Genomic DNA, 18289 nt, shown 5'->3' with positions numbered 1-18289 from the left:
CACCACCTGCAGTGATTTTGGAGCTCCCAAAAATAAAGTCTGACACTGTCTCCCCATCTATTTCCCATGAGGTGATGGGACCAGATGCCATGATCTTAGTTCTCTGAATGTTAAGCTTTAACCCAACTTTTTCACTCTCTTCTTTCACTTTCATCAAGAGGCTCTTTAGCTCTTCTTCACTTTCTGCCATAAGGGTGGTGTCATCTGCATATCTGAGGTTATTGATATTTCTCCAGGCAATCTTGATTGCAGCTTGTGCTTCTTCCAGCCCAGTGTTTCTCATGATGTACTGTGCGTATAAGTTAAATAAGCAGGGTGACAATATACAGCCTTGACGTACTCCTTTTCCTATTTGGAACCAGTCTGTTGCTCGATGTTCAGTTCTAACTGTTGCTTCCTGACCTGCATACAGGTTTCTCAAGAGGCAGGTCAGGTGGTCTGGTATTCCCATCTCTTTCAGAATTTTATTGCATAGTCAATACAAATTAATCTTGTTTTCTTTCACTGAAATTTTACTGTTACTTCCTTTGGATTATTAGTCAGGAAATTCTAACTCACTAAAATAGGGAAAGGAAACACAGTGGAGTCAGATCGCCAGCTAGATCCAAAGGGGTTACTAGACCCAACCCTCTAGGGCCTACACACACACACACACACACACACACACACACACACACACACACACAAGCTATTCCATCAGTCTGCTGACTAGGTAACATCAAAGCATTTGGTTGTTCTGCCCTGTGAGCATAACTCCTTTCTTTGAGATATTTCAGAAGAACCATCCCTTCCTTCAAATCTTGGCCCCTGACATGCATATCATCTTCACAGGAGGCAGCATGTTCCAGCAGAGTCAGACCTTGCTTCACATCCCCACTCTAATGCCTGAGAGTGGGCTGACTTTCCTCACCTGTGCAAAGGGAAGTTTTCCTACTTCATAATGAGAGTCTTAATAGCCTCAGTAGGGAGGCCAGAAGAGCCTCCAGTAGGGAGGCCAAGTGGCAGAGCTTTTTTTCTTCTCTCTTCTAATATGTTGTCATGGTGACACCTGGTTCCACTTGAACTTAACTTTATCTCAAACCTTGAGATAACCAATGCACTTTTCTCATGGAGATATTTTCCTTAAGCTATGTTAATGAACTATGTATTTGCTTGGAAATCTAGTCAAGCTATGGATTTTCTAGTAATCACGTATGGATGTGAGAGTTGAACCGTAAAGAAGGCTGAGCACCAATGAATTGATGCTTTTGAACTGTGGTGTTGGAGAAGACTCTTGAGAATCCCTTGGACTGCAAGGAGATCCAACCAGTCAATACTAAAGGAAATCAGTCCTGAATATTCATTGGAAGGACTGAAGCTGAAGTTCCAATACTTTGGCCACCTGACGTGAAGAATGGACTCATTGGAAAAGACCCTGATGCTGGGAAAGTTTGAAGGCAGGAGGAGAAGGGAACAACAGAGGATGAGATGGCTGGATGGCATCATCAACTCGATGGACAGGAGTTTGAGCAAGTTCTGGGAGTTGGTGATGGACAGGGAAGACTGGCAGGCTGCAGTCCATGGGGATGCAAAGAGGCAGACACTACTGAGCGACTGAACTGAACTGCCTTTCTTCAAGATTCCTGTCAACTGTTTTATGGTCGTGGATGACTCACCTTGTGCCAATGCTATCTCAAAATGCACATTGTGGGTGAGGGGCCTGGTCCAACTCTCTCGGTTTTGCAGCTTGCTAATAGGTTTTTCCAGTGGTCATATATGGATCTGAGAGTTGGACTGTGAAGAAAGCTGAGTGTGGAAAAACTGATGCTTTTGAACTGTGGTATTGGGGAAGACTCTTGACAGTTCCTTGGACTGCAAGGAGATCCAACCAGTCCATCCTAAAGGAGATCAGTCCTGGGTGTTCATTGGAAGGATTGATGCTGAAGCTGAAACTCCAATACTTTGGCCACCTCATGCGAAGAGTTGACTCATTGGAAAAGACCCTAATGCTGAGAGGGATTGGGGGCAGGAGAAGGGGAAAACAGAGGATGAGATGGCTGGATGGCATCACCGACTCGATGGGCATGAGTTTGAGTAAACTCCGGGAGTTGGTGATGGACAGGGAGGCCTGGCGTGCTGCGATTCATGGGGTCGCAAAGAGTCGGACATGACTGAGCGACTGAACTGAACTGAATTGGATAGGTATTTAACTCCTTGTTAAAAACTAGCAAGGGGGCGCTCTTTCTGTCCCCTTCTGATGTCTATGTCAGAAACTTTCCCTGTCTGTTTTATACTTTAATAAAACTTTATTACACAAAAATCTCTGAGCAATCAAGCTTCATCACTGGCCCCAGATCGAATTCCTCTCTTCCAAGGCCAAAAATCGTAGCGTGGTTCATGGCTCATAGCATCAACCTTTCAATAAGGACTTGGAGAAATTAAGGAAATAACATATGCCTAGCAGAAAGCTTTGTACCCAAGAGGCATTCAATATATTTTCATGCCCTTTTGTATAAGAGATCAATAATCACTTGGGCTTTACCTGGAAACCAAGAGCGTTATTTTTGAGATGGGTCACTAGGCATCTGGGTTATTTATCTCCCAAAACTAAATAGTGGAAGTAGGAGTAATAGAAAAAGCCCTCCCTCCTAGAGAAAGTAAAAGATCCAGAAAGAAACAGCAGAGGATGTCTTTCCTACCCTGTGTACTTTTCTCTCCTTCCTGAAGCTGCAGAGGTGGGGTGGGGGAGTGGCTACAAATCTAAAGGAGGAGTTTTTTTGATACTTTAGAGAAAGACAAGCATTGGCACTTCTAAGGTGGGTTCTCATTCTCTCCTTATATACCAAACATACAGATCAATGCATCAGACCTCAGAGGAGGTATCAGGCAGTAATGCAGGGAGAGGGAAATTTTCTTTGAGTCAGCAAATGATGCTTAGGGAAGGGCATTTGTCACTTTGGTTCTTATCCTTCAAACCATGTGAAAAGCAACAACAAAGTCAGGACATCAGAGACAAAAGTGTCTAGAGAACTAAGGAATGCAAACACTTGACAAGGAAGAAAATTTTATTGAAGCACACAGACATTTCGGGGAGGGGGGTGGAGAACAAAGGAGCAAGTGACAGTCCAGAATCCCAAGTTATGCTTTGCAGTACAATATTAATCCACACCAATACTATTTTGTTCACTTCATACATACAACAGAAACCACAGTATCCACCCTGAATCCCGCAGCCTCATAGGGCAGGCAGCTGGCAGCTGACTCTACTGAAAGGAACTTCTCCGATATAGACTCCCTTTACAGATGACTTTGGGAAGGTACAATTGTGAGAATTAAAAGGTCAGTTTGGGACAGTGGGTTTCAGAAAATGAATCTTAGGTCAATAGACCCTTCTTAGGAAGGTTTCAACCCACCATACCCAGGTTACATCTAGGTCAACTTTGGGAAACAAGAGAAAAAATATAGGAACTGAAACCACTTCAAGAAGGAGGTCAGAAAAGTTGTGTTCTCTGAACACACTCTCTTGGACACTAACAGCACCCAGCCTAGAGAAAACACTGGACTGGTTTAGACCATAGCTGGCAATTCAGGCTAATAGGACAGTTCAGTTCAGTTGATCAGTTGTGTCTGACTCTTTGTAACACCATAGACTGCAGCATGCCAGGCTTCCCTGTCCATCACTAACTCCTGGAGCTTGTGCAAACTCATGTACATCGAGTCGGTGATGCCATCCAGCCATCTCATCCTCTGTCATCCTCTTCTCCTCCTGCCTTCAAACTTTCCCATCATCAGGGTCTTTTCCAATGAGTCTGTTCTTCGCATCATGTGGCCAAAGTACTAGAACTTTAGCTTCAGCATCAGTCCTTCCAATGAATATTCAGGACTGATTTCCTTTAGGATGGACTGGTTGGATCTCCTTGCAGTCCAAGGGACTCTCAAGAGTCTCCTCCGACACCACAGTTCAAAAGCATCAATTCCTCATTGCTCAGTTTTCTTTATAGTCCAACTCTCACATCCATACATGACTACTGGGAAAGCCATAGCTTTGACTATATAGACATTTGTCATCAAAGTAATATTTCTGCTTCTTAATATGCTGTCTAGGTTGGTCATAACTTTTCTTCCAAAGAGCAAGCGTCTTTTAATTTCATGGCTGCAGTCACCATCTGCAGTGATTTTGGAGCCCCCCAAAATATAAAGTTTGTCACTGTTCCCACTGTTTCCCCATCTATTTGCCATGAAGTGATGGGACCAGCTGCCATGATCTTAGTTTTCTGAATGTTGAGTTTTAAGCCAACTTTTTCACTCTCCTCTTTCACTTTCATCATGAGGCTCTTTAGTTATTCTTTGCTTTCTGCCATAAGGGTGGTGTCATCTGCATATCTGAGGTTATTTATATTTCTCCTGGCAATCTTGATTCCAGCTTGTGCTTCATCCAGCCCAGCATTTCTCATGATGTACTCTGCATAAATGTTAAATAAACAGGGTGACAATATACAGCCTTGACGTACTCCTTTCCCAATTTGGAACCAATCTGTTGTTGCATGTCTAGTTCTAACTGTTGCTTCTTGACTTGCATACAGATATCTCAAGAGGCAGGTCAGGTGGTCTGGTATTCCCATCTCTTTAAGAATTTTCCAGTTTGTTGTGATCCACACAGTCAAAGTGTGTAGACTGTAACACACAGCGGACACAAATGCTATGAAAGATGTGGTATGTGGGAGCGATATGTGGTATGTGGTATATGGTATGTCTTTTCTTTCATTATGAGCTTTCTAATGACTGCTATATCAGTTTAAACTGCAAAGAATCAGCACGGGCTGAGAGATGCTCCATTGCTGGTCCTCTGGGACCACTGAGAAGCCTGTACTGGGCATGCCTGTGACTTAGTCCAAAGGCCATTATCTAACTAAAGTGCTCTTCTAATGCGACTCTATTATAAGGGTCCTGCAGAGGTCTAGGGAAGGTGTTCAGAACTGGAAGCAACTTAGACATCTTCTTAGCATTTCCAGGAAAACTATTAGACCCAAGCAAGGTGGAAACTGCTCCAACAAGAGTTAAAAGCCAAGTTCCAGAAATGTGTCAAGGTAGAAATGGAGTGAAAAGCATAAAGTGGAGGAGAAAGAAGGGACCAAGTCACCTCTCTCCAATCTTCTTCTGTCTTTAGTAAACCACCCCTGCTTCCCAGAGCCTTGGCCTCAGACCAGGCACACCCTGAAACACAGACCAGTACAAGTGCCAAAGGCAGCCAGGGCTTCCAATGGAAGGAGGAACCAGGATAGCAAGACAGGCGATTAAAAAGTTGTTTTAAAAGATAAATTAATTAAATCTCATAAAGATAAAAGAATCACGGACTCTGGAAATATATAGTAGTTAATGCACAAATAAAAATATTTTTAAGAGACTATTATTCTTGAGCCTCCTTTAACAAGGGCAAGTCTACATCACTCTAGTATAATGAGATCTGTAGAAATACACATTTATACACACACACACACATCACACACACAAATTATAAATCTTCGCCCTTGGTTTCTTCGCTTCCTCTGACTTGCCCTGGACAGGAATGGACCTGCAGAGGACAGGGCTCACAAGCCCAGCTTCTGCTTGGCCATTGAGGAACGGAGTTGCAGAGTCCCTTCGGCCCAAGACCCTGGGTACTGTCGCATCTTCTGCCACAGGCTCACTTCTTCCCCTGTCGAGTCCATCCAGTCCACCACTTCCCCGTTACTGATCCCTGAGGAAAAACACCAGAGGAGATTGAACAGAGATCCCATTCCTCAGCCCACCGGAGAAGATGGGTTATGCATTAAGGGCAACAGCCCATAAAAGACAGTGTGCTATGAAGATGGGCTAATGGGGACAGTGTTCTGGGAACAGCTCCCTGTTGACTCTGCACTGCCATATTTCTCTGCTCCTGAGATTCCATCAAGAGACTTCAAGTTGATAAAACAGGGCTCCAAATGGCACACAGTAGCTCGAGACCTCTTATTCTAAGGCTATTACAGCTAGGGTCATTCTGTTACTGCCAAGTTGACTTATGATGGAAAGGGAGAGGAGGGGAATGCAAGGAAGGGAGGAAGAAAGGAAGAAAGAGGGAGAGAGGAAGGAAGGAGGGAGGAAAGGAGACAGAGAGGGTGAGAGGGAGGCAGAAAGAAAGAGGGCTGAACACTTTTATTTTCTAGCTGTAGACTCCAGGCTTGAAGTTTGGATTATATGGGGCCTCACTTCTACTCTCTTGTACATTCATTCATTCAGGAAACATTTATCAAGTGGCTACTGTGTACTAAGTACTCTTCCAGACTCTGGAGGTACAGTGTGAACAACACAGAAAATGTTCTGCCTTCAGGCAACTTATGTTTGAATAGAGAAGATAGAAAATACAGAAGTAAACCAACAAGAGTGAGGTAAGCATCATAAAGCAAATAAACAGAGTGATTTAGTGTCTAGATCAGGGTCTCAGATGAAGTGGTCTTTGGGCCCCTCTGAGAAGGAGATATTTGAGTCAGGAGCTGAAGGACAGAAAGGAAGCAGCCCTTCCAGACAGATGGAACACTAATTGCAGAGGTTATAAAGTGGGGAGAAGCTTGGTATATTTGGAGAACAGAAAGCTAGTCACCATGTCTAGAGCACAGTGAGCAAGCAGTGTTACAGGACAGATAATAAATGAACAGAGGGTCCAGATCACACAGGGGCCTCTTGGCATGATGAGAACTTTGGGTTGTTTTCTAAGGGCAGTAGGAGCCCCTGAAGGGTTTTAAGCAGGGGACTGACATGAACCAGCTTACATTTGTAAGAACATCATTCTAGATTCTTTGTGTTAAATACTTTGTATGAATTAACAATATACAAGTAATAGTCACAGCCACAGGAATGTAGACTGTAGAGATAGAAAAGAATATTCAAGACTAAGCCTTGAGAACCACCAATATTCCAAATTTGGCAAGAGAATGAGGATGCCCCAAAGAAAAGTGTGGTGTCAACAGAAGCTAAGTTATTTCAAGAAAAAGGGAGTGATCAGCTATGTTAAATAGCATGAAAATTCTAGAATGATGAAAACAAAATTTTGACACAAGCTGTTGCTCAGTGGAGTGGTGGGACAGAAGTGGGATCACAGTGGACTGAAGACTAAAGGAGACATGAGGACATGGGGACGACTCTTTTTCAGAGATTAGAGGGGGGACATGGACTCAAGAGAAGGTTTGTTTCTGTTTATTAAGACTAGAAATACCAGAGCACATCAACTTTCACCTCCAATAGAGAGGTAGAGAGAATAAAACTGATCAGACAGGACAGACAGGAGATTCCAGAAGAAAGTTCATTGATAAGGTGAGGGTGTTGTGATCTAGAACACTTGGACAGAGCTTGGCCTTTGCTAGAAGGACCCCTTCTTTTATATAACAGGATGGAAGGTCGAAATCAGAGGAACAGATACAGGGACATTTGGGGATGTTTTTGGTGGGAAGCTGATGGCATTCCTGGGCATTCGGAGTACCATTTATCTGTACACCTGACAGTGCATGAGCTTGGCCTGCCTCCAGCCCTGCACATAAGAGGCACTCAGTAAATCCTGTCCGGATGTTCACTGAAAGGAAAGAAGACAACTCTTGACACAGAGGAGCTATGCAGCGAAAGTGGCTCAGTCATGTCTGACTCTTTGTGACCCCATGGACTATAGCCCACCAGGCTCCTCTGTCCATGGGGATTCTCCAGGCAAGAATACTGGAGTGGGTTGCCATGCCCTCCTCCAGGGGATCTTTCCGACCCGGGAATTGAACTAATGTCTCCTGCCTTATGGGCAGATTCTTTACTATCTGAGCCACCAGGGAAGCCCATGCAGGGAGAGGGATGGGTCTATTCAGATTGAAATATATAAGAGCCCCTGAAGACAGTGAGGGTGAGGGGAGAAGCTCTCACCTGTGCCGACACTCAGCCTGACCCCACCCAGGAAGTCATTGCTGGCCAGGGGCTCCCGGTCCCACACAGTCAGTTCCAGGCACATGTGTTGGAGATCTTCCAGCCTCACACCATTGTAGACAAATGTATGGTTATAGTGGGGATTCAGGGTCTTCTTCACCACAGGAGTTTTACGCTTACTGGCCTTGTTCCTCATGGGAAGGAGGTATCTGGCAGACAGTGTGGAGGAGTCAACAACCTACTCAAAGCTGGCAATATCTCTCTAAATTCCCCTTTCCTCTCCCACAGGCCTAGCCCAGGAAGGTGAGTCAAAACTCGGATCCAAGAACACATATTCCCTCCTTTGAATCTGAGGAAGCACAGTTCCTACCACCTCCACTAGATCATTCACCTGATTCAATGCCTTTAACCTGGAGAGAAAATTAACACAATGTTATTAGGGAGCTGTTGTCTATACTCCACCAAAAATGGGTTTTGAATATCTTGTTCCACCTCAACTGGGCAAAGTCCTCTTTAGTAAAACAAACAAAAAAAAACAGTAATAAGCACTTCTTGTTGTTCAGTTGCCAAGTCATGTCCGACTCTGTGACCCCGTGGACTGCAGCATGACAGGCTTCCCTGTCCTTCACTATCTCCCAGAGTTCACTCAAATTCATCTGCATTGAATCGGTGATGCTATCTAACCATCTCTTCCTCTATCACCCTCTTCTCCTGCCTTCAATCTTTACCATCAAGGTCTTTTCCAATGAGCTGGCTGTTCACATCAGGTGGCCAAAGTATTGGCATTGTAATAAACATAGGCATTGCCAAACATGATTTCAAATTTGCTAGAGAACTGAAGTCAGTGGGGATGAACTGTAACTTAGGGAAAGCTGGCATTGCTTAAATACTGTGGGTAACAAAGCCCTGAGTCCCCATCTTGACAGTCAAGGAATGCATATTTTTATTCAGGATTAAGAGCACAAATCTATAACAAAGGAAAAGTCAGATCTAACTGTCCACCACTCTCCTTTTTGGAAATCAGCACTGCAGCCCAGTCCAAACTGAGCTCTGATCAGTGCCAACACAGTACTGGAGGCTGGGCCATTACCTAATTTCAAGAACAAAGTTGGCTGCTGGAGGTGGCAGGACATACAGGGATAATATCCACAGAGAAAGGTTTAGCTGGATTCCTCTCTGAGCTCTCATGTCCTGAAACCGGTTAATTTGGTGCTGGTCCATGGACTCACCCCTTTACAAAGCTGTCTGAAGTCCCTCCCAATTTGGCAGCTGTCAGGTTCTTGGCTTCTTTGATCCACACCTGGAGCTCTCCCCCTTCCCCACCTTTACCTGGAAGGGATATCAGTCAAAGCAAGTGAGTTCTTGACACCTTTATCTTGACGAGCTTTATCTACGTAGCACTTTCTCTCCTGGTTCCTGAAGACAGCCAGCTCCACAAAAAGTGGACCACACCTGCCTTGTATTTGCAGTACCCAGCACAGTGCCTGACAGTGAGCAACAGGCACTCAAGTCATAACAAAAGTAGCAATAAAGACTTACTGAAAACTGACTATGTGCCATATTCTACATTAAGCATTTATTCCTCAAAACAATTATATGAGATATAGACTATCGTCCTCAATTTACATGTGAGAAGATTGAGGCATAAAGAAATAAAGTTGCCTGATATTTGTTGAATGATTGACAAAAGGGAACTCCTCCACTTCTGTTCCGGATTCCATTCCCATGGCAACAAGACTCATCAGGCATCATCAATTTCAACCCCCAGCTCACATTTTAATATCTTGTTCTCTACTAGTTCCATTCCTTTCAGTCTAAATAGATGCTAATCTCACTTATGCTTTTAAAAAATTCTTTTGAAAGAATATTTCCCTTCACCCTATCTCCTTTTCAAGCTCTCCTCCGTTGTGCTCTTTTCTCTCACCATCAATTTTCCTAGAAAATAGAGTCCACATGCATCACTTCTACTTCTTTGCCTCATTCACTCAGCCTAGTTTCTAGTGAAATCTGGCTTCTGCTTCCACTGAGTTCCACTGAAAATGTAATCTAATGCCAAGGAGTTGTGTCTTCTCATTGGGCCTGACAGGCCAGTGGTATTTCAATACTGTTGACAACCCTTGCTCCCTTCATCAAGCTCTCTCCCAGTATGGCTCTCTTCTGATAAGCCTCTACCTCACTGGCTTCTCTTCTCCCTCTTCACACTTTAAATTGTTCCCCACGGTTCTCTTCTTGCCTCTCTTCTCTAGTCATCCTGCACAGCCTCTTTGGAAATCTCATTGACTTCCCCAAATCCTACAGATTAGACCTTGCTGCAAGTAACTTTTTGAGAAATTTTTCTTAAAATTTCTTGATTTTCTTGTGTTACCAAAGCATCAAGTTCAACTTCTTACCATTACACGCATGGCCCTTTATAGCCAGGCTCCAACCCCATCAACAATTCCATCTCCACTCCCACATCTATATACCAGAACTCCAGCCCCACTTAACTAAGAAGTTAACTGCCTCACAGTCACACACCACCTCACATTTACCATGCTTTTTTCCAACATTTGCACCTGCTAGCTCCTCTTCTTAGAAAGTGCTCTTCTCACCCCATCTTCTTCCTTTTCTGCCTGGTAAAGTCTTAAGTAAAATACCATCATTACTTCCTCTTTAAAACTCTCCAAAATACAACCAGACAGAATTCATCACTCCTGTATCTATGTTCTTTGAGCAGATGACTGTCATTCTTTCTAAAATAAGCTGTTCAAGGGAGGGCAAAAATCATGTCTCATTCACCTACATATCCACAGTCACTAGTACAGTGCCTGGTGTGTTGACTTACTCTTCCTCAGCCTTCAACTTCCTGCCCCTTATACTTATACACCACCCTTTCCAACCACCTTCTCTCAGTCCTGAAGTTTCTGTCCTGTTCTGACTTCTTAGTAGTCTTCCAGAACTGGACCAAGACCAAGTTAGTTTAATGGCATCAAAAAAAGACAAAACAAAAAAAATAATTTCAACTTGAAGGCATTCCCTTCTGGTTGAAAAACAGAAATGGCTTGCTTACTACAGAAATCTCCCTTAGAAGACGATCCAGTGTGAATCATAATCTGGTCTCTCTAATAGTGCTAGCCACTAGCCAGCACCAACCTTGCACAGATCAAGTACAGAAAACTAAGAGTTAAATCCAAGGCCCCAAAGAAAACTTACTCTTTTTCCGGTCACTTCCAATGGGGAGTTTGGAGGCTGGGATATATTTCAATGAAACCACCAACTCGCCTTTGTGTGTTAGCAAGTTAGTTGGGGACTCAGCACTGATCTGAAACACAGGGAAAACCAACAGGTCATGCTGGGCTATTCAGACTGTTGAGACCTCTCACTGAGGCAATTCTAAAATTACCTGCAAGAAGAGCTTCACAGAATAAAAGTATCCTCCTCCTTATGAATACCATCCAGGATCCCTAGGCCATGGCAGCCACAGGATTCTAGGCGGTTTCTTCAGAAGGAGCTGCAGAAGAACTAACAAAGAGTCTTCTGTGATGCTGACTGTTTTCCTACACTGGGGATACTGTTACTAGATTCCAAATACCCTTAAAGGTCTTCAAGTAAGGCTGCCATACAAACTGAAAGGGGACCGACACCATGATGAAGAATCTTGCTACCAACATTGTTAGTGATAGCCCCAAAGTGGAAACAATCTAAATGTCAATCAATATAGGAAAGGTTAAATGAGTGATTTTAATGCCCTTGTATGGCATATGGCACGTGACCCTCAAAAAGGATGTAGTGAATCTCTACATGCTAACAGGGCAATATATCTAAGATGTACTGTTAAGTCAACAAAGCAAGATGCAGAAAAAGTATGCCACTTATATTAAAACATATTCTTACTTGTATATGTGAATATATATATATGTTAATAATGATTATTTTAATTATCACTCATACAGTACTTACTATATCTGCCAGGTACTGTTATAGTATTTTAAGTATATCATTTTGTTTAATCCCCAAGATACTCCCTATGACATGAGTACAATTACCCCCACTTTACAGATTATGGAACAGAGGAACAGAGAAGTTAATTAACTTGCCCAAGGTCACATAGTAATTGGCAGAGCCAGGATTCAAATTCAGACAGACTCCATTCAGACAGACTCCAATTCAGTATCCATGCTTTTAACCACTATGCTACACTGCATAGAAAAACCCAGAAAGATACTGACAATCTTAACACTTGTATCTTCTAAAGAGGGGAGTAGAATGGGAAAGGAAAAATGGCTTTCACTTTTTACTCTCTCTATATCTATAGTGTCTTTTTAATGAGAATGGCAAGTATCACTTGTATGATTTTCAAAGATTGGAAGTCTTTTTTTTAAAAGAGAGCTTGCAGATATTTGAGGGCTCGGTGAAACTCTGTTAATAGGATTTGAATATGCCACAATTTTAATTTTATGTTACTTTTGGTTAATAACTCTCTCTACCACTAGTAGACAGGACAGGAGGACAGGAATCAAGTATTTTTTATCATTGTTCATCCTAGCATGCCGGACACTTAGCAATGTACCTGGCATATATAGGTGCTCTACAAATATTTCCTGAGAGAATGCAAGAGGGAATGAGTGGGTGTCATGAATGAGCAGCAAGTGGCCATGAGCAGCAGGATGGTTTCACTCTGCTGGCTCTCTTGCCATGGCTGTGTTCCTTATGCCTTAGAATCCAGAGCATGAGCTGGTGCAGATCAGAGGTGCTCTTTCACTGCCTGTGTTCATGGGGGTTCCTCTAACATAGGGCCTCAGCTCTGAGTATAGCAATACAAGGAAGGCATAATCCCCATCAATCTGGAAAAATGTACCATATACCAAGAATGCACGGCAGTGTAATGGATGAATGAGACATAGAAGAATAGGGAGGTGGATGCCAGGAAGAGAAAACTGAATGGAAGCAAACGGATCACTAGGGCAAGGAAAAAAAAAGAAAAATCAGAGACAATAAATGGAGAATGTTTTCAGTTAAAATAAATATGCAATACTAGAGTGGTCTTTTTGTTGTTTATAAAATATCTATACAATTTGTATCTAGATTGTGGGCTTCACTGGACTCTTAAAAATTAGGGTTTAACCTTAGCTGGAAATTGGCATAATTGGCATATTTGTTTCAAGAGTATATTTTCATTCTGGCTCAAAATAATTTCAAAGAGCAAACAGTTCCATTTCAGTGCAGGTTTTTCTTTTGATGGAAGGCATTCTTTGTTGGCAGTACTTCATGATGGTTTACAATGACATTTCCATTATAATTGTATCAACTGTAGGCCGTTGAGAGAATGACTTATATGCGAAATGCTTAAGAAATTCTAAATTTCTAATAATATGCTATAGTTTTATTATAATGGCTTTCCTATTTTTATTAGTACTTAAAAGGGAGATTTTTAATGTTGTTACTATATTTTTGGAGGGCAGTAGCTTCAAAATACCAAATGTTCATTTCTTTGACTCAGCAATTCCACCACCAGAAATTTCTCCTACAGTTACACTCACAAAAGAAGGATTAGATATAGCATACCATAGTTTTAACAGAGAAAAAAGAGGCAAAAAAATTAAATGCCCATCAGTGGGGGAACTGAAAATATAATACAGGTACATGAAGAATGTGTTATGTGTGCTTAGTCATTCAGTTGTCTCTGACTCTTTAAAATCCCATGGACTGTAGCCCACCGGATTCATCTGTTCCTGCGATTCTGCAGGCAAGAATACTGGAGTAGGTAGCCATTCCCTTCTCCGGGGGATCTTCTGGACCCAGGGATTAAAATCAAGTATCCTGCACTGCAGGCACATTCTTTACCATCTGAGTCACCAAGGAAGCCCACATGAAGAATACCATCCAGCAATTAAAATGAGATAAACCTGTAATGATGGCATAAAAAATGTCCATGATAAATGACAAAGTGTTAAATGAAAAAAATCAAGATATATATACACACAATGAGAAGAGCTCATTTGTGTAAAAAGGAAAAAACGTAAATCCATATTTATATATCTGTCCTGCTTAATACAAAATTTATATAAAGATATTCAAGCAGTCGATAACACTGCTAACCTACTTTTCTTTTTATATACTTCTATATTGTTTTATGCAATCTCAAAAACAACAGAATGATCTCTGTTCGTTTCCAAGGCAAACCATTCAATATCACAGTAATCCAAGTCTATGCCCTGAACAGTAACGCTGAAGAAGCTGAAGTTAAACAGTTCTGTGAAGACCTACAAGACCTTCTAGAACTAACACCCAAAAGAGATGTCCTTTTCATTATAGGGGACTGGAATGCAAAAGTAGGAAATCAAGAAAAACCTGGACTAACAGGCAAATTTGGCCTTGGAGTACAGAACGAAGCAGGGCAAAGGCTAATAGAGTTCTGCCAAGAGAACGCACTGGTCATAGCAAACACCCTCTTCCAACAACACAAGAGAGGACTCTACACATGGACATCACCAGATTGTCAACACCAAAATCAGATTGATTATATTCTTTGAAGCCAAAGATGGAGAAGCTCTATAGAGTCAGCAAAAATAAGACCGGGAGCTGACTGTGGCTCAGATCACGAACTCCTTATTGCCAAATTCAGACTGAAATTAAATAAAGTGGAGAAAACTACTAGACTATTCAGGTATGACCTAAATCAAATCCCTTCTGACTATACAGTGGAAGTGAGAAATAGATTTAAGGGACTAGATCTGATAGAGTGCCTGATGAACTATGGACAGAGGTTCGTGACATTTTACAGGAGATAGGGATCAAGACCATCCCCATGGAAAAGAAATGCAAAAAACCAAAACGGCTGTCTGAGGAGGCCTTACAAATAGCTGTGAAAAGAAGGGAAGTGAAAATCAAAGGAGAAAAGGAAAGATATACCCGTTTGACTGCAGAGTTCCAAAGAATAGCAAGGAGAGATAAGAAAGCCTTCCTTAGCGATCAATGCAAAGAAATAGAGGAAAACAACAGAATGGGAAAGACTAGCAATCTCTTCAAGAAAAAGAGATACCATGGGAACATTTCATGCAAAGATGGGCTCAATAAAGGACAGAAATGGTATGGACCTCACAGAAGCAGAAGATATTAAGAAGAGGTGGCAAGAATACACAGAAGAACTGTACAAAAAAAGATCTTCACGACCCAGATAATCACGATGGTGTGATCACTCACCTAGAGCCAGACATCCTGAAATGTGAAGTTAAGTGGGCCTTAGGAAGCATCACTATGAACAATCTAGTGGAGGTGATGGAATTCCAGTTGAGCTATTTCAAATCCTGAAAGATGATGCAGTGAAAGTGCTGCATTCAATATGCCAGCAAATTTGGAAAACTCAGCAGTGGCCACAGGACTGGAAAAGGGCAGTTTTCATTCCAATCCCTAAGAAAGGCAATCCCAAAGAATGCTCAAACTACTGCACAATTGCACTCATCTCACACGCTAGTAAAGTAATGCTTAAAATTTTCCAAGCCAGGCTTCAGCAATACGTGAACCATGAACTTCCAGATGTTCAGACTGGATTTAGAAAAGGCAGAGGAACTAGAGACCAAATTGCCAACATCTGCTGGATCATCGAAAAAGCAAGAGAGTTTCAGAAAAACATATACTTCTGCTTTATTGACTATGCCAAAGCCTTTGACTGTGGGATCACAATAAACTGTGGAAAATTCTGAAGGAGACGGACATACCAGACCACCTGACCTGCCTCTTGAGAAATCTGTATGCAGGTCAGGAAGCAACAGTTAGAACTGGACATGGAACAACAGACTGGTTCCAAATAAGAAAAGGAGTACATCAAGGCTGTATATTGTCACCCTACTTATTTAACTTATATGCACAGTACATCATGAGAAACGCTGGGCTGGAGGAAGCACAAGCTGGAATCAAGATTACTGGGAGAAATATCAATAACCTCAGATATGCAGATGACACCACCCTTATGGCAGAAAGTGACGAACTAAAGAGCCTCTTGATGAAAGTGAAAGAGGAGAGTGAAAAAGTCGGCTTAAAGCTCAACATTCAGAAAACTAAGATCATGGCATCTGGTCCCATCACTTCATGGGAGATAGATGGGAAACAGTAGAAACAGTGGCTGACTTTATTTTGGGGGGCTCCAAAATCACTGCAGATAGTGACTGCAGCAATGAAATAAAGAGATGCTTATTTCTTGGAAGGAACGTTATGAGCAACCTAGACAGCATATTAAAAAGCAGAGACATTACTTTGTCAACAAAGGTCCGTCTAGTCAAGGCTACGGTTTTTCCAGTGGTTATGTATGGATGTGAGAGTTGGACTATAAAGAAAGCTGAGCGCCAAAGAATTGATGTTTTTGAACTGTGGTGTTGGAGAAGACACTTGAGAGTCCCTTGGACTGCAAGGAAATCCAACCAGTCCATCCTAAAGGAGATCAGTCCTGGGTGTTCATTGGAAGGACTGATGTTGAAGCTGAAACTCCAATACTCTGTCCACCTGATGCGAAGAGTTGACTCATTGGAAAAGACCCTGATGCTGGGAAATATTGAGGGCAGGAGGAGAACGGGACGACAGAGTATGAGACGGTTGAATGGCATCACTGACTCAATGGACATGGGTTTGGGTGGACTCCGGGAGTTGGTGATGGACAGGGAGGCCTGGCGTGCTGCGGTTCATGGGGTCATAAAGAGTCGGACACAACTGAGTGACTGAACTGAACTGAACTGATATTGTTTTAATTTTGAACCATATACACATAAATCCTTTTATTCTTAATGTTCTTTATAAGCAATATATGTGTAGACATGGTAAAATTTTTAAATGTTATAAAAGGGCATATAGAGAAAACTAAGTCCTCCCACCTCAGTTTCCCTTTTTAGTAGCAGTCACTACTACTACTTCTATGTCTATCTTTCCCAAGTTATTCTATCTACCATGAACTGTTTTTAGCATTGAAAATGCTAATTTTAAAAAGTTTTACAGAAGAACCTTGCCACTGAAAATTTCTGATAATCAAGAATTCCTAACTCTGTTTTAGCAATTTCAACTTAACCAGAATGACAGTAACCTACTGAACATCTTTTATGTGCCAGGCGCTGATTGGTACTCTGTATACAATCCTACTGAAGAGAATATTATTATCATTTCCACTTTATAGATGAAGAAACTAAGGCCCACTGAAGTTAGGTGATTTACCTAAGTTAGTTTTTAAGTTAGGTAATTTCCTTAGCTGTCAAATCACAGTGGCTGGATTCAAATCCAGGTCCACACTCAGATCCCAGGTAATATTACACACTCTGCTACACTCTCCCCTGGGATTCTATCTCCAAAGTAATACTTTCCCTGGCTTGTATGGGAAGTGGTGCTCCATGAATTGGTTTACTTCCCATTTCTGTAGTGAAAAGGGTAGTTTGGAAAACCAGCACAGACTAGGATACATCCAAAAGGTTAGCTTGGAGAAAAGGCACAAGTCAGGATGTTAGGATACACCCAGACTCTGGAAGATTAGGAGGCAAAGCTTGACACACAGATATATGAAAGACTTCAAAGGGGAACCACGGCTTCATTATTCACCTGGCTTGTTAACAGAAGGGATTGCTGACACTTGCCATCCCAGAGCATCTGAAATTACTGTTAAACTAGGAAACCCCGGCAGGGGGCGCGAGAACTCCACAGACTACATTCAAAACTGTTCCTGAAGAAGTCACTGCAGACAACTCTACCTCAGATGCAAATACAAACTCTGTAGGGAGTTCTTAAAGGAGACTACCTTTCCATGTAAAGGGAGACAATGATCTAGTTTCTTATCAAGCTTCCAGGAATCCATCTGGACCTCTGCCTCTCCAAGAAAAGTGTTTCTGCCAAAACGACCGTGATGCCACACCGAGAATTGCAAAGTCCTCTGGGCCAGGAGAGATTCTGGGATTTCATACTGTGAAAGGAAAGGAGACACCCAAGATGATTAGTTCACAGTACTTCCTCAGAAAAAGATTATTCCAAAATCTGAGCAAGCATACTCAAAGTTCATAGTCCTGATAAAATCACTTGTCCCTAAGCACTTTGAGTTTCATCCCTCAAAGCCTACATTATCCCATTTCACAAAAACCTACCATATTCCACAGGAAGACCTGGGATATAAATTTTTCCTTCAGTGGGTGAAAGAACACTGCAATATGCAAAAGAACTGCCAGGGAGACTCCTGATCACAAATGACCCCTTAAAATGAGATTTGTGATCACGTGGCCCTCCAACTTCACCAGAATCCAAGAATATCAAATCAGCTTTGTTTGCTGAGAGGTCAGGATGTGAACAGATGCCCACAGTGTATCCTCAAACACAGACATGGCCACTGAAAACCACGTTGACCGCCATATAGTAGAGGAATTGCTACAGCTCAGCACACAAGACAGAA

The 18289-nt window shown here is 42.2% G+C and overlaps 1 protein-coding gene across 4 annotated transcripts in view; it reads right to left on the bottom strand.

Moving 5' to 3' along the window:
* Positions 1–3035: 3035 nt before the first annotated feature.
* SYTL4 (synaptotagmin like 4) overlaps positions 3036–18289 on the bottom strand; it is a 148993-nt gene continuing 133739 nt past the window's right edge. For all 4 annotated transcript variants that reach the window (XM_065915860.1, XM_065915861.1, XM_065915862.1 and 1 more), the window contains exons 13-17: positions 17648–17809; positions 11089–11197; positions 9126–9225; positions 7897–8105; positions 3036–5716 (exon numbers count right to left, since the gene is read on the bottom strand). In XM_065915860.1, the coding sequence (XP_065771932.1) occupies positions 5568–5716; positions 7897–8105; positions 9126–9225; positions 11089–11197; positions 17648–17809 (729 nt within the window). In that variant the 3' untranslated portion in view covers positions 3036–5567. The remainder of the gene's footprint in view (positions 5717–7896; positions 8106–9125; positions 9226–11088; positions 11198–17647; positions 17810–18289) is intronic.

Source organism: Muntiacus reevesi, chromosome X, assembly GCF_963930625.1.
Source record: "Muntiacus reevesi chromosome X, mMunRee1.1, whole genome shotgun sequence".
In the NCBI taxonomy this organism is placed as follows: Eukaryota; Metazoa; Chordata; class Mammalia; order Artiodactyla; family Cervidae; genus Muntiacus; species Muntiacus reevesi.
Note: the sequence above shows the minus strand (reverse complement) of the source record. Positions and strands in the feature narration are given on the sequence as shown.